At 38.5% G+C, this 18,416-nt stretch overlaps 3 protein-coding genes and 1 non-coding gene across 5 annotated transcripts in view; 3 read left to right on the top strand and 1 right to left on the bottom strand.

Moving 5' to 3' along the window:
• Positions 1–3,513, top strand: part of rpa2 (replication protein A2) — a 5,510-nt gene extending 1,997 nt beyond the window's left edge. Inside the window, exons 4-9 of the mRNA XM_027027230.2 lie at positions 34–147; positions 277–351; positions 1,336–1,452; positions 1,728–1,865; positions 2,109–2,203; positions 3,019–3,513. Coding sequence (XP_026883031.1) covers positions 34–147; positions 277–351; positions 1,336–1,452; positions 1,728–1,865; positions 2,109–2,203; positions 3,019–3,106 — 627 coding nt within the window. The 3' untranslated portion in view covers positions 3,107–3,513. The remainder of the gene's footprint in view (positions 1–33; positions 148–276; positions 352–1,335; positions 1,453–1,727; positions 1,866–2,108; positions 2,204–3,018) is intronic.
• On the bottom strand, positions 3,195–9,766 carry themis2 (thymocyte selection associated family member 2). 2 transcript variants are annotated; one of them, XM_027027229.2, is made up of 7 exons: positions 9,565–9,766; positions 6,388–6,528; positions 5,692–5,933; positions 5,508–5,622; positions 4,205–5,400; positions 3,813–3,918; positions 3,195–3,676 (listed from the first exon to the last, which is right to left on the bottom strand). In XM_027027229.2, the coding sequence occupies exons 1-7, from the start codon at positions 9,668–9,670 to the stop codon at positions 3,591–3,593; spliced, it is 1,992 nt and encodes a 663-aa protein (XP_026883030.2). In that variant the 5' UTR covers positions 9,671–9,766; the 3' UTR covers positions 3,195–3,590. The 2 variants fall into 2 exon arrangements, with proteins under 2 accessions (XP_026883030.2, XP_026883028.2); XM_027027227.2 differs by having other exon boundaries at positions 5,508–5,933.
• A 2,059-nt stretch (positions 9,767–11,825) lies between these two features.
• On the top strand, positions 11,826–15,635 carry ppp1r8b (protein phosphatase 1, regulatory subunit 8b). The gene is given in 10 exon segments (XM_035530881.1): positions 11,826–11,917; positions 12,384–12,385; positions 12,755–12,816; positions 13,696–13,849; positions 13,968–14,068; positions 14,070–14,090; positions 14,092–14,184; positions 14,345–14,489; positions 14,603–14,668; positions 14,761–15,635. Coding segments are annotated over 10 exon segments (1,074 nt in total). The 5' UTR covers positions 11,826–11,837; the 3' UTR covers positions 15,111–15,635.
• On the top strand, positions 13,323–13,485 carry LOC113588162. The gene has a single exon (XR_003411827.2).
• Positions 15,636–18,416: the final 2,781 nt, after the last annotated feature.

Below are 18,416 nucleotides of genomic sequence, written 5' to 3'. Positions count from 1 at the left end.
GGGATGTGTAACTGTTTCCCTTTTCTTATAAAGGTCACCATTGTTGGGATCATCAGAAGCACAGATAAATCCATGACTAACATACAGTACAAAGTGGACGACATGACGTGGGCTCCTATGGATGTGAAGCAATGGGTAGACACAGAGGTAAAGTCGAAGCAAGTTCTTCAAGATGAATGATTATGAAACTCGTAATGTACAATCAGAAAACTGAAATAAAATCAGTTTTATGTATTGTGTTTTTTTATACCTTACAGTGACATTTCTTTCTCTTAGGATCCCAATGTGGACAGTTCTGTCATCCATCCAGACACATATGTCAAGGTTTCTGGCAACCTCAGATCCTTTCAGGTAAAGAGGCATATTTTTTTTGAAAATCACTGGTATGAAATGTAGGAAATACTGGTTGAAACTGGTTGATGCATTTTGGCACTATCGTGTGGTTGGAAGCATCTGCTATTGCTGTACTAACTTCATTGGCTCGATTTCGGTCCAGTTTTATAACATTCTCTTTGCATGTTTTAAATTATTTGTTAGATTGTATACATTGTGTTTTGATGTACCTTAATGCATTCTAACACTTCTAATTTGTTATTATTTGTGTTTTGCTTATTTGCTGTATAGTGTTTGCAATTTTCGACCACAATCTGTTTACGCAATCTGTTGAGAGCATGTCTGAAATATATGCAAATATCACTATGAGCTAAGTAACTAAAGCTCTATAACTATACTATAGTATAGTACATTTACTCAGATAAGCAGTACAATTTTGTTACACATTAAGTAATTGATTGAGTGTGCATCGTTATATCTCCTTCAAGGACATCAATTTGAAGTGTTGGCATAGTATACCTTAATGTATGCTTTCAGATTAAGTAGACTGCTTCATATCTTATTGTACCTTTTTAATGTGTTGAGGTTTACTGGGATGAATATGGTTGTAGTGCAGATCTGGAAAGTTTGGAAAAATACGCAGCATGAAATACTCACATCAATAGCTGTATGGAATCTGTATGGAAGTTCAGAAAAATGTTCTGGAACAAGTGTGGAAATTCTGTTGTCAAAGTAATAATCTAAAGATGCCAAGATTGTAAATCTGCTTCAACAGGAATAACAAAACCTTTTTTTCCTTCTTATTCTCTCCAGTGTATATTACATTTCAGCTTTCCTTTTCCATGGTACAATTCCTTTTCCACCTTTACAAATAATGATAAAATTATATGGTCTGAGAAGGTAAAAAGTAGTCTGTAATGAGTCTTGATAAGGTTTGGAATTTTGCATCTTAATGGTTCTGCAAAAAGCTTTAGTACTGAAACTTTGTGTGTTATTTCCTAGAATAACAGGTCTTTGGTAGCATTCAGTGTCCGGCCGTTAGAAGACATGAATGAGATCACTTCACACATGTTGGAGGTTGTGCAGGCTCACATGTTGCTCAGCAAACCACAAGCCATGGTGAGACACCTCCCCAGTCGACAAACCTACATTCCTTCCTGTGCATGATTTTGTCTTTCTTTAACATGTTTAAAACTAATGATGACTACTGAACTGTAAACTGTGCATGTATGATCTGTGTGAAACACACAGGTGAAACAAGGATACCAATCTGTAAAACACGGAAGTGTTTTTGTGACATTGCTTGTAGAACTACAGTACTGAAGTTATACCAGTAGGTTGGAAGAACGCTGTGGGATAATGACCTTTGTCTTTTTGCCGTGGTATTTTCCCAGATGGGTGGAGGAGGGGGAGGAATCAACAGCAGCATAGTGCCTATATCCCGTCCTGGCATGAGTGGCATGGGCATGAGTGGGAGTTACTCTGGTGCCAGTGCTATGGCCAATAATGGATTAAGTCCTAATCAAAACCAGGTAAAACATAATCATGGCTGACTGTGAAATAAATGCACTTCATATATTATATTTGATGATAAATAATTGGATGGAAAAGACTTGTGAAATGGAATTTTTTTCATGTTTGGAAAGTGATACTATAGAGAATGGTTTCACAAACACTACATGCATAATGTAGCTTAAGTATATACTAATGTCTCAACAGAAATGGAAGTTGTATTGCAGATAGTATGTGATTTTGTTCTGGTCTCTGCTGTGTAGGTTTTATGTCTGATAAAGAGCTGCCCAGAACCTCAGGGCATCAGCATTCAAGAGCTGAAGCAGAGACTAAGTGGCATGAACATGACTGTTATCAGGTACAAATAGCTTTTGTCTTTGTTGGTTCCTTCTGAGACCTTTACACCTATACAAACAAATAAACAGTTGTTTGCATCATTTTATCAAAATTGTCATTGTGATTATATCCAATTGGTGGGACTCAAGCCTAACACCTTTTGGTGCTGGTGTTTTCTGGTGCTTAGATTTGATGATCTTTTAAGGGTCGGAGATAAAAGTTAAAATATAAGTTGAGGCTGTTTGGGTTCCCCTTAAGACTTCCTCTTTTAGCTCTCAAGAGTTTATGAACATTGAAAGAGAAAAAAGTATTATCACTATTCAGCATTTTAACTTTTTTTTAAAATCAGATTTTAAAAGTTGTCAATTGTGTTACTGTGACTTGTATATGAGTATCATTACTAATATGTATTAAGAACTTAGTGAAAACTAGGCTATTTGTACATATGTAATTTTAATTGAGGGGAAGAAAAGATTACTAAAAGAGAACTTTTACTAATCATTAATTAATACTTCTCTTTTTCCTTGATGTCATAAAAGCTGAGGCATGGTAGAGTCTATGAATAAAACAGTAAACGTTTCTTGGTTTCAGTTTCTGATGGTTTAAACTTTTTTGACTTAATGAACTGGAAGAGCCTCAAGCAATACAGCACCAGAAACTGCTTTCACCAGTGCTAAAGTACTCACTCACACAATTTTTATGGTATCCTCCTCTTTCATGTAAAAGTAGGAGGCATCCATGGTACACAGCTTTCTGTCTCCTAGGTGCTGTTCTCTTAATAGTGCTCTCAAGTACCCTTATGACTAGGCAGAAGTCTCACTTACCATGTATTTGCAGACAGGTTGTGGACTTTCTTAGCAATGAAGGACATATTTTCTCTACTATTGATGAGGACCACTTCAGATCAACGGACCAAGAAGCCTAAAGACCATCTGTCATTTAAGGATTAAGCGTTGTGACATCTTAGCATCTTACTCTGCTCATCAGTTACTCAACCATATGTCATTAATCTATTCCAACACATTATCATGACTAATAGAACACCTACTATAGACTATAGACTACAACTTTGTGAAGAAAATGCGGGGCCTAAGAGTTAGGAAATAACTAGCCAGATCAGTTTCAATATAACAACTGTGTTCATGTAGGTATAATAACTTCTTGAAGTTTATTAGCAATATATGACACAGTAACAAACATTCTGATAAACATTGTTAATATAAAACTACATGTCCTTTAAATTCATGTTTTTTCTGTATGTAATGTGTTTTTCTAATGAGATTACAATGGTTTAATTTTGCTGCTGGCTAATAAAATTAATATTAAATCAAACTGAGTTTGCTGAGTACATTAAATAGGATTTCACTGTTCCAGCTTGGCTTCCTTCTTCCATTTCCATTTGAATATGTTTAATAGAACATGATACAGTCATGAGCATCATTTATTATATCTTCCAGAGTTTCATAGTCATGCTCACTGTCTGAAGATATGTTTTCTGCTTGAAGAAGGAAGGAGAAAAAGAAATTATCCAAAAGAAGTACATCAAATTGTGTAGAATTATAAGGTTTCACATTTTTTAAATGAAGGTAACCAACAGGTATAAAGCTCTAATTTATGCAAGCTTCACAGACCTGTTTGCTCCTTTTTCTGCATGTGTGGGGTCATCACATATGTATTAGGTTTGCTCAGATTCTCTGTGATAGACTTTCTAGGAACCACTGGAGGAGAGCTTTCAGTCTGATTTGCATAAAGAGAGGAAGTGCAACATGCAGTGATGGAACATTTTTTTTCTTTGTTTTGATGTTTTCCTAATTTTCACTTTAAAATTAAAGTAACTTTTTTTTACCTTTCTTGTCCCTAGACTGGTATGTTAATAGTCTTAAAATGCTATCATAATTTCTTAAACTTTTTCATCTTTGTCAAAAAAATTATTAAAAATAAAACTTGCTCAAGGAAAAGAACACATTTTGATATGATTTCAACTACTGGTAGATGTAAAGATGAAGGATAAGAAAAAGCTTACTTTGTCTGGTCCTAATGGTGGTGGAGGAGGGCTACGTCTTCTGAGGATTGGTTTTATCTGCTCAAGAGACAGTGTGGCCAGTTGTGCTGGGAGAGTGTTGCTTTTAGTGACTGGCATAGCCTCTTTAGGCCCTTTCTCTGTTTTTGGGATTAACGATTTACGCTTAGGAGGGCGTGGAGGAGGAGCCTCATCTCTCTGCATAAATTTGTGATATTCATGGTACAAGTGATCTGTTATTTCAGTAACAGCCTCTATATAAAATTCAGGGGGTTGACTGTTATGCCAGGGCAAGGGGTCGGAGATCAAGGAGAGAGACATTTGTAGCCAGCGGATAGGCAATTCAAAGCACTGCTCTGGGTGCTCAGAAAGACTGGCAAGTACTGTAGTCTCTTCAATAGCATCTTCCAGTCTCAGTGCTGGTAACTCCACCAGCGGGTCTTTTTCCAGCACTCTATCACGACTCACCACCTTAATTTCCAGTGGTAACTGGGAATGTTGGCCTAGTTCTGCTAAACAATACTTTTTCTTGTCTGGAAGTTTCTCTACAAAGTGGGCTGGAGTGAACAGAGGCAAGCAGATCTCCCCCTCCTGTGCTTGATCCTCAAGGTCTTCATCATCATTTTCATCCTCTTCCAAGATCCTTCTGCAGATCAGACAGTCCATATTTGATACAGCTTCTAATTTGTTTCCTGGCACTTCCATTGCCTGTAGTCTCAGAACTTCCAGTTGCTCACCAACACTGAGAGCAGGCACTCCTTCCTCCTCAATGGCCTCACAGTTTCTTGTCACACTCACTGTCAAACTTGGCAAGTGAGTGGATGCCCTATAGAGCTCAAACACTGAGGTAAACTCTCTTGCTTTTCTCCGCATTTGACCACCATAGACATGGGAAAGCAGGAAGTACCGTTGGGCTTTCCTCCCTTTTGGGGTGCAAGCTATCAACATTGGTGTTTTATCCCACCTATGCAACACAATGTTCTTGCCTTTTTGAAGCTGTTCGAACCAATGGGAGCAAAAGAACCGACTGGTCTCTGGAGTCTCCAAGATCTCAGCCATAATAGGAAAGGTCTCTTTTGGTTGATTAGGTACCTCAGCTATTGATATAGGTATTACAAATGTTAAATCTTTACATTGTTCAGTCACATCAATCACATCCACTTCTAGACTAGATGGGAACTTCACAATATCCTTCCTCACTGTGAAAAAACAGCAATAATGACCATACATTAAACACTGAAGCTGTTTCCACACACTGAGCATCAATGAACAGAGCTATTAAGTGAGACACACTGGTAATACTCACTGTGCATGATGCCTTGAATTTGATAGATGGGGCTAAAAAACAGGGGACTGCCACATTTCTTCGACTTTGTGTTGCGGAAGCGTCGGCTGCGCAGTCTCGCTGAGAGCATGATCTCCTGAAGAGAGTAGCCATGATCATTCTCACACTCGTAGAATTCTCCGTGGCATGAGAGGGGGATATGCACCTCTGCTGAGACTCCCTGTTGTCCTGTCAGCTTACAGCGACTGTAGCTCTCCTTATCCTCAGAATGCTCCACTGACAGAATGGTTATCTCACTTCCTGCTGGTACTGTGAAGTTGTCTATAATCAGCTGGTTTCTGCTGACGAAGGTGAAGGAGCCACAGGCATCCAAACCAACAGGCTGCAGACCTACCATTTCCTCTATTGAACTGTATGGCAGACCTTCAGGTACTAGTTTGAACAGACCTAATAATAACCAAGGCAGTGTTAATAGTGCAAATTCAGAAAGGAGCAGGAATTATTTATTTCAGAATGACTAATAGAGAACATGTATTGTTATAGGTACCACCAGTAGTCTGCTATGAAACAGGCCTATTGCTGTTATTCATCTTGGGTTCATTACATTAAAAAAAAAGTCAATATGAAATTTTCATGTTAAATCACAGTATTTTACATATTATGTAATATATACCCTCTCTATATCACACTTTACATTTTGTATACCAGATACAAGGTAAATTTCTATAATATTCAAAGTGCTTTATCGAAATTAGTGTGATGGCAGATGAAGAGGGTGGAATATTACCAGATACATTATCCTTTTAATCTGGATAAATGGATCAATTTTGGCTTTTTTTGTGATAATTCAGTTCCTATGGGTGGAAAAATTGAACTATTGTGTTACTATTTACAGACTCACCTGAGTGGTTTAATGGTAGTTCAAATGTGCTGTTAGCACCAATCTCATCACAACAGACGGACAAGAGTTCTACACCAATGATCTTCACCAAGTCTCCAGTAGACAAGCACACCTCACTCCCTGACAGCTCATACACTGAGCCTGAAAAATATAGTCAATTCATACAAATTAAATATAGCTTCTAAACCGAGTCTGTCCAAAGTGTGGCCTATGCACCAGATTTGGTTTGGCAGAAACCTGGGGGTATAATGGAATATCTGTATCCAATGTCATGCATCCTGTAGAAATACTATATATATATATATATATATATATATATATATATATATATATATATATATATATATATATATATATATATATATATTATTTTGCAAAAATTGTTCAAATATATCATTTTGATATATCATGGAAAAAATAATGAATATCCAGTATGCCGTCAAATTCATTTGTAACCCACTAACTTTTTTGCATTAGTTTTTAGCCCATAACAAACATTACCCCACATCCCCAAAGCCCAGATAAAAAAAGGTTTGGATACCCCTGTTCTAAAAATGTAAACAAGTGACTTTGTTTACTGCTTGAATACCACATGGTTTTCAAAATAGGTTTGTAGCCCATCTTTACTGATGGGCTTCACCTTCTTTGAGGAGAAGGTTACAGCAATCTGCCAGTCCTTTTCTTCTGTTCCCACTCCTCCAACTAATGTGCATTCCCCAACATCCAACTCTCTGACTTCTTTTTCTCCTCAGATGAAATTCTTCAACTCCTGACTTCCAGCAATCCGACTACATGTCCACTGGATCTGATTCCTTCCACTCTGTTCCAGACAATCACAAGAGATCTGCTTCCTTTCATCTCTGTCATCATCAACAACTCCTTATCTTCTGGATTTGTGCCTACTGCATTCAAAACCGCCAGGGTGGTACCAATCCTCAAGAACGCCACACTTGATGGCTCCAACATTACCAACTACAGACCGGTATCACTTCTCTCTTTCCTCTCTAAAGCCCTCGAATGAGCAGTTTATAATCAATTGTCTCTTTTTCTCACCCAGAACCAGCTGCATGATCCCAATCAGTCTGGCTACAAACCGGCACATTCTACAGAAACGGCCCCCACAGCAGTGACTGAGAAACTTCATGTTGCTAAAGCTACCAAACTTTCATCTGTTTTGATTCTACTAGACCTTTCAGCAGCCTTTGACACAGTGAACCATAACATTCTTCTCTCTGTTCTCTCCAGGCTTGGTGTGACTGGCTATGCTTGGAGATGGTTTCAGTCCTATCTGGAGGGACAGTCCTATCAGGTGACATGGAATGGATCCACATCCAAACCGTGTAGACTCTCCACTGGTGTTCCACAAGGCTCAGTATTAGGTCCCCTTCTCTTCTCTTTGTATACTTGTTCTCTTGGTGATGTAATATCTTCTCGTGGTTTCTCCTACCACTGCTATGCTGATGACACTCAATTATTTCTTTTTTCCACCCTCTGACATACAAGTCTCCGGACGTATCTCAGCATGCTTGATTGACATCGCGTCATGGATGACAAACCACCACTTGAGCTCCCAACCCTTACCATGACCTCACTGTTTCCTTTTAGAACTCTCTGGTATCACCATCTGAAGCTGCCGGTAGCCTGGGCAAAACTTTGGACAACCAGTTGTTGTTCTCAACTCATGTTTCTAACCTGGTCTTGCAGATTCCTCCTTTGTAACATATGAATAATTCAGCCCTTTCTCTCGCGGGAAGCTACGCATGTGCTTGTGCAATCTCTTATGATCTCAAAACTAGACTACTGCAACTCGCTACTGGCTGGTCTTCTTCTAAGAGCCATCAAACCTCTACAACTTATCCAGAATGCAGCAGCACGACGGGTCTTCAATCTTCCAAAGTTCACACGTTACTCCACTGCTGTGTTCCCTTCATTGGCTTCCTGTAGCTCCACGCATCAGATTTAAAACCTTGATGTTTGCCTACAAAGCCAAAAATGGACCAGCCCCTTCATACATGAGGTCAATGGTCAAAGTCCGAGCCGTACCTCGAGTACTTCGAACCTCAAGTACAGCTCGGCTTGAAATACCGTGCTTCAGGCCTCATGGAAAACAAGCATCAAGACAATTTTCTGTCCTGGCTCCAAGATAGTGGAATGAACTCCCACTTGCCGGACAGCAGAGTCCTTTGCAGTCCTCAAACACAGACTGTAGACCTAATCTATTTGCAGAATATTTAAAAGACAACTGACACTGCTCCCATATTGACTGACTAAATTAATACTTATTGTAGGGTATTGTAAACTCTAGCACTTATTGTTTATAGCACTTATCATTGTTTAAGATAGACCTTATGTATTTTGTACTTCTAGGTATCAGCATTCATCCCTGTATTCTACAGTATTCTAGCTCATTGGTATGTTTGATTCTAACCTACTGTACTGTACTAGGATATATTCTAAGAGTAAACGACAAAGCACTTTTGTAAGTCGCTCTGGATAAGAACGTCTGCTAAATGCCGTAAATGTACTGATAAGCTATCAGATGGTGTATTTTTTTTTTCCAGTATCATTCTAATAAATGTTCCAATGTCATACATGTTCGCAGGTTAAGATAAGAGCGCGAATAATTCTAAGCATCGCATTATTTTAATGTTAATATGCCACAAACCCAACGATATCCTAAAGAAATAGCATAGATAGTGAGAGATTTGCCACTTAAACCTTTTATTTCCAGTGTTCGTTGTCCTTTTGTGTGCAGTTTCCTTTTATGTGCCGATAACAAAGATAGCCTTATAAATGGATTGCATATCTTGCTGACTTGATAAAACAAAATAAGCAAGTTCACAAAACATCTGGATAAAGTACAGAAGTCTTAATAAATGGTCGACCATTTTCTAAGAACTCTTCAAAAATAAACTAGTCCAAGAACCTACTTGTGCATGTACAAGCATTGTACATGAATATTATTAAATGCGGCAGTATTCTTAGTATTTTTTTTTCTGGTTTTCATTTAGCCTGCATTAGCTTATCTTGGTAGAGACATATCGTCCCTTAGAGATTACTTATCCCGTAACCTATGTGTTTTATATCTGCACTCAATGCTTAAACTAGCGAGACTCGGTGGACCTGTGTTTGGCACCGGTGTGAACGATTGAGTCGTGGCTGCGCGTTTTAGCCTACCTTGGAAATAAACGCCCGAGCAGATTTGAAGGATTCGGGGCAATAATGACATGTCCAAATTGGTTGTGAATTCCTGCAGGGATAGAGCTTCCTTAATGTCTTCCATTCCTGAAAAAGGTCAAATTGCACGTTTTGTCAAAGAAATCGATGGAAAATTTCAAATTGTTTCCGCTTCTGCATAAGCAGCCAAGACGTGTGAAAAACTAAGAACTTCCTCATGACACTTGAACGTTGACTAACAAATAGGTTTCAGATAAACTGTAGTTCCTTTAAATTATTGCAAAAATGTTTAAATACGAAAATACCACAGTTATGGTATATCATTACCCATGTGCCCATAACATGCTTTAACTGACACATTCAAATAAAATAAATAATTTATTTATTTGCTGTAATGATAATGTAACTTTATTTAGTAACATTAAACTCCTAAATACGTTAGTAACGTAATAATACAATATACACCGATCAGCCATAACATTAAAACCACCGTCATAATATTGTGTGGGTCCCCCCCTATAACAGCTCTAACCTATCAAGCCTTGGGCTCCACAAGACCACTGAAGTTGTCCTGTGGTGTCTGACATCAAGGCATGAGCAACAGATCTTTAAGTCTTGTAAACTGCTAGGTAGGGCCTCCATGAATAAAATTGGTTTTTCCAGCACATCCAACAGATGCTCTATCACACTGAGATTTGGAGAATTTAGAGACCAAATCAAAACATTTTTTGTCATGTTCCTCAGACAATTCCTGAACAATTTTTGCAGTGTGACAGGTTGAATTATCCCACTGAAAGAGGCCAGTACCATGGAATACTGTTGCTATGAAGGAGTATACTCAAGCTGCAACACAATTATATAGCTGGAACATGTCAAGTAACATTCACATGAATGCCAGGACCAAACCTTTCTAGCATATCATTGTCACTAGCTTGCTTTCTTTCCACAGGGCTTCCTGGAGCCACCTTTTCCTCAGATAAATGGCATACATGCGTCTAGCATATACCATGATGTAAAAGAAAATGTGATCAGACCACCTTCTTCTGTTGCTCCATGGTCCAGTCCTGATGCTCACATACCTATTGCAGGCACTTTCAATAATGGACAAGGGTCAGCATGGGCACTCTGACCAGTCTGCATCTAAGCAGCCCCATATGCAGCAGACTGAAAGGTAAATGCTCTGATACCTTTCTATCATTAATTTTTTCAGCAACCTGTGTTACTGTAGCTGTTCTGTGGCATCTGACCAGATGGGCTAGCCTTCAATGAGCCTAGGGCACCCATGACCCTGTCACAGGTTCACCAGCTGTCCTTCCTATACTTTTAGTAGGTATAACCCTAGCATAATGGGAACACCCCACAGGACCTGTTATTTTGAAGAATCTTTGAATCAGTTGTGCAGTCATCCTAATTTGGTCCTTGTCAAAGTTGCTCTGTTCCTTAGCTTTGTCCATTTTTCCTGTTTGCAACACATGAACTTCAAAAACGGATTGTTCACTTGTTGCCTAATATTTCTCAGTTCTAAAACAGGTGCCATTGTAATTAGATAGTAAATATTATTTACTTCACCTGTCAGTGGTTTTAGTATTGTGGGTATTGGCATATTACCTAAGCAATATCTATGCTAACATTTACCAGCCAAACTGGTTTGATTTCATAAGAAATATTAATAAAATGTAATATTATTAATAATATTATTGATTCTATTTCTATTTCTTCATTGTTGAATTCTTCATACACTGGCTATTTGACATTTCACTGATTTACCAGATGTGATTTGAAGCAAATAAATAAATAAATACATTTTAAAAAAATACATTACAAGCTTGCAATTAATTCTTATGTATTTAAGATAACCCTTATAAAGGCTAAAACCAAGGCATGGGTGCAATAGTGGTTAAGGTAATATAATAAAGATAACACATTAGGTAATCTTTTAATACAGACCCCTAGATACAAAAAAAAAAAAAAAAGAAAATGCTTGAATATAGTTTCTTTTTAAAATCCTTTTCTCTGTAAGAATCAAAACAGTGTTGGAGATAAATTACAAGAATGTAGGTTATAGGGCTAATGATACAAATGACTATATTTATTCAATGCCCTGTTATTAATTTGATTGTTGTTTTTGGTGCTGCTGTTGATAGTATTACTAATTTTCTTTTAATGTGACATGTGCGCTCTAAAACGGTAGTGGGCGGTATGCACATTCAATGTACGACCCCCGGGAATTTAACAGTAGAAGACGAAATTGCCCCAGAGTTCTGTGCGAGCTTATGAATGAAGAATGTAGCTATCTTACTAGCATGATGGCAAAAAGTACTCCTGCAAATATTCCAAATTTTGATTGTCCCTCGTGGTAAGGAATTTTTAAAATGCTCTTAGGATTTCATTTGATAACTTGCATATTTAGTGAATTATTCGAGAGTTTAGACGAAATGTTTATTGGGTGACGTGTTTATCGAAAGGTTTGTTTGGCATATAAGATCATTTGCTAATTAGCCACTTAGAATTAACTTTCAGACTAGAAAGATATTCTTAGCTAGCTAGATTAGCTAGGTCCTAGTCTGAAAGATTGCAGAGTAGCGGTGGTTGTGTGGTTCAGATCCTAAATTGCAAATGTGACTTCCTACCAGAAAGCTTCTTCTGCTGTGCTTAGTTTAGGTCTAGCTAGCTGGTTATGATCACACTGTTCTGCCCATCCGACAGCCAAGCCTATGAACATATGCAGGTAAAAACGAACAATAACCGTTGATACAAAATAAACTGGATGCAAATGGGACATCAGTTTCGATCGCTAGTTTAATATTGCGACAGTGGAGATGTATAAGATCGTAGTATAATAAACGCTTGAGTACTTTTATTACACATTGTACTTCTGCGTGTTTGATATCAGTATTTAGCTGCGCATCTGAATGCAACAAGATCTGTTAGGTTTGGATGCAGGCTACAGCCTTAGGATTGTTACCCAGATACGCCCTATCAACGGTGAAGCCGTATTTAAAGAGTAAAATATGTCTTTTCATCGTGTAACTTGGAGTGATCATTCAGTTGAGATTATAAGAACGCGTAATTTCTTAAAGATGAGCACTGTTCGTTAGATGTAATCAGTAATTTAAGATATGTTAACAAGAACCTTATTGTAAGGATTTACAGTATATGCATTTATTTACAGTCTTGTTTATTATTTTAGGGCAGAGCAAACCTCCACCAGGACTACATTTGGATGTAGTAAAAGGAGACAAGCTGATTGAGGTAGGGTAATAGTGTATTTATCACAAGTAAAATTTAGGCCTAATCTGTATATACACTCACTTGCCAGCATTTTGGTTGTTTTTTAACAGATACATTGTAGAAATAAATTTACATTTAAGAATATAACCCATCTGTTGCCATTCACAAAATCAACAATTTTTTGTTAGCCATTCTCTTACCCTTTAATGTTCAAGTTTGTCAAAGACGCTGTTGGCTGGAAATTTTTTATTGCATGGCAGACCCACTCTTAACTGGGTGATGACAACCATTATTTTGGTTTAACTAAAACAATATCCAATCAGCAGTGGTTCTGCTGTCAGAAACTGGCTAGTTATGACCAGAGTGGAGGGTGGCTGATGGATTGTGATGAACTGCACACTTGTAAAATGTTATATGCTTACTTAATAAACTAGCCATCTACACATAAATGCTTCTGATAGTTAGTGGTTTCATGAAAGAGTATAGTGCTTATGTGCATTGTTACACTCCCTCTGGACAAAACAGTGATGCACTAGATACTAACCTGACTGTCAGCTGCCCAGGATCGTTTTGTACTGGTGCACTTCAGTGGCTGTCAGGTCCAGAATGGTGCTATAGAGACATAAGCCCCTGAGATTTAAGCTCTGAGTGGGAGATCATTTACTCAGGTGTTATGACTCAGGGACACATCAGATGTCTGTGTATGCGAGTGCTTATTCGTTATAAAGTCAGCATTATCAAGGATATCAAACTAATGTTTGTATGGATATTATTGTCTTTGTAATACTGATGTATTAAATTAGTTTTAAATGCTTATTACTGATTTATTGTCATAAAGGTGTGTGTGGGAGAGGGGGAATGGAATTTTCACAAACCTACTACTTAGTGTGTCTTTGCCAGAAACTGATTATAGATGAAAAGAAGTATTATTTGTTTGGGAGGAACCCAGACATCTGTGACTTCACCATCGATCACCAGTCCTGCTCGCGAGTGCATGCGGCCCTCGTCTACCACAAACACTTAAAGAGGGTGTTTCTTATTGACCTCAACAGCAGTAAGTCATCCAAGGTGTAACGAGCAACAGTACACTTAAAAATGGCAGTACATAAACTATTAACTATAGCGCAGATTGGAATAGCAGGCAGCACTGAGTGTTCTTGTGTACAATTTAGCGCATGGCACATTCCTTGGACACATTCGCCTAGAGCCCCACAAGCCTCAGCAGGTTCCAATTGACTCCACCATGTCTTTTGGGGCCTCCACACGTGCCTACAACCATTCGTGAGAAACCTCAGAGGCCAGGCTAATGTGGGCACAGGGGACAAAGCTGGGGAGGATGAGGAGCTCAAAGGCCTTCTGGGTCTGCCTGAGGAGGAGACTGAGCTAGAGGTGTGCGCATACTCAAATCTTACTTTAACCCATTTTTAAACGTATTTTACATGATGTTCGTATTCAAGCATGTTGTGTCAGTGTGATCATGTTACTCCTGCTAAAGAACTGCTTTAATGTAGTCATGTAATTGGGTGTGTACCTTTCTGGATCACGGAAGAATCTCACTGAGTTCAACACTGCACACAACAAGCGCATCTCCATTCTGACCATAGAAGAGGGCAATCTGGATATCCAAAGGCCAAAGAGAAAAAGGAAAAGCTCTAGAGTGAGCTTCAATGAAGAAGAGGTGATTATCACCCCAGGTGAGCACAGTGCCTCTGCCAATGTACAGAATTACTGTCATTTGTTTACTTAAAATGTTTCACATTGTGTGAGAGTACCATTTTCTTAACACTTTATACTTTAACCCTTACAGAGGATGTTGACCCCTCTGTTGGACGCTTCAGGAACATGGTACAGACTGTTGCTGTTGTACCTATGAGGTAGTCTGGTGGTATCATATATGCTTGTGCTGAATTATTAGAAAAGCCCACCGTGTCCATGTAATTACATGCTTCTCTTTCTTCCAATGACAGAAGAAGAAAATGGAGGGTGGTAACATTTTGGGAATAGATGACACTGTCACGCGCCATGTGCATAGTTTCCCTTTGAGAGGTGGGCTGTATGGAGACCTCCCACCCAGTAGCCATGACGCTCGTGCCGCAGGTGCCCCAGGTGGAACCACTATCCTGGGAGGACTGCCACTACCCAACCCTGCCCCAGAGGTGGACTTAGCCCCAGAGCCTCCTCAGCCTCCTGTTACCCTAAACCCTACCCCTGTATTAGGTCCCTTTGCACCCGAGGGCCTCAGTGAGCCTCGCAAGAAGAAATATGCCAAAGAGGCATGGCCTGGCAAAAAGCCCACACCGTCTTTACTTCTCTAGCGGCCACTGAATCTGGACAGTGACTGAATCTTTTGAGTCATGAAATGATTGTGTGGTGGTTTTTTTTTTTTGTTGTTGTTTTTTTTTTTTTTTCTTTCTGTCAATCTGTGGCTTAAAACATGTTCCTTCAAGAATTACCATAAGGCTCTGGGTAAAATGTTATGCTTAAATATTCACATTTTATTTGCCTAATTTGGTTTAAGATGGATGCACCCAAGCAAAAGATCATATTAAGGGTTTGCTAAACATGCAGCTAAACAAAAAAGCTGATATAGCAGAGTGTGATCTGAAATTATTCAACTTTTAATGAGCATGACCTCAGCCACTAGATGGCAGCAAGACCATAAGAGACAGCACATTATAATTCTTAATAACTTTAGTTACCTCCCCTGTAGAACATGGTAAAATGTTTTTATATGAACTTTGATGAAATACCCTTCATTGTATCCAGATTTGTTCTTTTGATATAGCCTTTTCTTTTGTATCACAAAATGCACTGACAATAAACCTCAAAATTAATTTTTATGTAGTTTGCCTCCTTTTGTGTTATTTCACATATTAAAAGTTTTACAACCAAATGCATTAAACCATCTCACAATAGGTTTCATTCTATCAGTAACTAATTGTTTCACCATCTCACATGTCTTTTGGCTTATGCCAAATGCTAAATACAGTGGTATGTGAAGTACTTTAAGAATTACAGTATGATTACCTAAGCAGTGTATGTTCATACCTGAAACAGTGAGTAAATTAGATGTTAAACATATGTTCATCAGAAAAGTCCATATGGTAAAATGCATGTGATTAGAGAAGATCAAATAAAAGTTGATTAGTACTGTTCAATATCCGAATAAGTAAGTTATGGATATACATTGGGTGGGCTATTTGAGTAACATACAAAATGTATAAATTAAAAGTTGTCATTATGCAGTTTAAAAATTAGTCACACCATGTATTAAAGATTTTATAAGATCTTAAAGCCCCAGTCAGACATCGGTGCAACTTGAAGGAGAGTTTTCATTACTGCAATCACAAGTGCAACAAGCTGGACCACTATTTACCATGCTCTCTTTCACTAAACTTAAAGCTAATGCCACAGCATGTTTGAGAAAATATTAATTGGGGTTTTAAGACACCATCTCAAGGCTCATTGTTCACAAATCTGATCTTGATGTATGTTCCATTGAGTGATGATCTTTGGAGTATGCTCTGGGTCCTTAATGAGAACATACTTCTTTATTATCATTGCTACCACCACTTTCATCTCGTTCATAGCAAAGTTCTGGCCAATGCAGTTCCTATGTTAAATGCAGGTGGTAATTTGTATTAGGACTACTAAAGAATAAGTAACAGTTTTTTGTCCTAACAACAATAAATGTTTGGTAAATCGTTAAATTAATAACTATTTCATATTATTGGGAACAAACATGTTTTTAGGGCTAGTTTCCTGGACTTGAATGAAACCTTTGTACTGAATTAGTGCAAGGTGAAATAATCAGAAATTCTTTTTAGTGTAGGTATATTCTGGGTCTGGGAAACTGGCTCTTATAGATTATCAGTAGAATTTATTTTAATGGGTGTAGTACAATAATCCTAAATCTCATTTATGCCATTTTAGGTGCACATTTTCCCACAGGTTATTCATTATATCTTGTATCTTTCACCTGAACGTTAAATGGAAAAGTATTCTTTAGTGTCATTCAAATTCAGACATTTGAACTTGGTGCAAGGTTGCATTACTTTCAAAGGCCTTTGGTATTAGGGATAGAATGAGGTCAGACACATAAAAGTTCCAAATTCCTTTCAGGTAAATGAGTCCCATGTTCTCTGGATAAGGTTTAATAGCCCCAGAGTGCTTATTTTTGTAAAACAGTATCTATCATTTCATTTGTTGTGCATTTAATGTAGTTACAAACCTTGGTCCAGCTGACAAAGGCACAAAGGGGTGACCTATTAGCAGTGTTCTCTGGCAGAAATCGTAGTGGATCAAACACCTATGGAAATATAAATATTGTTATAGTGGTACACAGATTTAGTTTCTCTGTAAGGCTTATCCATGACAAAACCTAAATCAGGAGATGGCAAACCTACTGCAGTTTCAGGCAGTTATCTTTAGTAGAGGCAGGCTGCTCTGATTTCTAATAAAGACATGGTAAGCATTGAATTTATACATGGGCGTTCTCCCAAACTGTGGCATTTTAGTGGACTCCATAAAAACTGATGCCAATGAGAGAACCTGTGAAAAAGACAGAGGAAACCAATTTTACTGTTCAGCTAGGACCATCTCAATGATGACACCCTTAACTGGTTTCTACAATATTTGGATGATGCATGCAGAAAAGCCAACAGGTTGGTTTACAACAGATTTACTCTGGTATAAAGATCATAAAGTAGGGGCTTATTTCTTCTACAAGAAAATTTTCCTGTGATGCAATATTGCTTTATGGTCTGTATAAAAAGCATTTATAAATTACTAATTGATTGTGAGAGTAACAGACTAATAACACTATGATACAGCACAAGGAAATACATATTAATTAGGTATTACTTCATGTATAGGTAGTACTCATATGTATATAGTACTTTACTACAAACATGACATTGGTAGCAAGGAGGGAGTGAGAAGTGAATAAAAGTTAGGAGAGTATTTATTCGCCATAACAAGATGACACGAGTGAACTCAAACAATGAACCTGATAAAGCAGCAGTAAAGCTCAAAAGGAATTTAAAGTAACGCAATGATGAAAGGTGCTTGGAAGTAGGCACATGGAGTGGCTTGAAGCGTAGGACAATGTGGGCACCTGTGGGCTATAAATAGTATGGAGAACAAAAGAGGGTAAATGAGAAACAATAAATGTGAGATTGGGAACAGCATAGGTGTGGCCAGCCTCTTGGAGTCAGGTCTTCCAGGCCGGCGAGGAGCAGGTTTCGTCAGGTACTCATGGTGGAAGGAGGCTCTGAGATCGGGACCCAGGATTTGGGAAGCCGGCACTTTGTTTTTCTGGGCTATACCCCTCCAAGACCACGAGGTATTGCTGCCTCTTCATCATGAATCCAACAGGGCAGATACCTTGTAAGCAGGACCACCCTCCAGGTCCACCCTGTGGTAATCCCCTGGAGTTGTCACCATCAGCAAGAGGTCCTGCTACCTCATACGCGGAAGGTCAATGATGCATGGCTGCTTCCCAGCAAGCCTACCCTCATTGATCCAGCTGCTGATTGTATACGGATCTGTGTATTCAGGGGCCAGCTTGTCTGTCGACCCCACCGAGCTGATCTTTGTGGCCACCCATACTTTGTCTGCAG

This window comes from Electrophorus electricus, chromosome 10, assembly GCF_013358815.1.
Source record: "Electrophorus electricus isolate fEleEle1 chromosome 10, fEleEle1.pri, whole genome shotgun sequence".
NCBI classification, from domain to species: Eukaryota; Metazoa; Chordata; class Actinopteri; order Gymnotiformes; family Gymnotidae; genus Electrophorus; species Electrophorus electricus.
The sequence above is the reverse complement of the archived record's forward strand: the minus strand, read 5'-3'. Positions and strand labels throughout refer to the sequence as shown.

What these genes read in the sequence shown, in the direction of transcription:
- themis2 (XM_027027227.2), bottom strand. Translation starts at nt 9,670, where the DNA reads ATGGAAGACATTAAGGAAGCTCTATCCCTGCAGGAATTCACAACCAAT. An exon ending in ACTACCATTAAACCACTCAG is followed by an intron (nt 5,934 to 6,387) that starts GTGAGTCTGTAA and finishes GGTTATTATTAG; the next exon opens with GTCTGTTCAAACTAGTACCT. An exon ending in CACCATTAGGACCAGACAAA is followed by an intron (nt 3,919 to 4,204) that starts GTAAGCTTTTTC and finishes TATGCAAATCAG; the next exon opens with ACTGAAAGCTCTCCTCCAGT.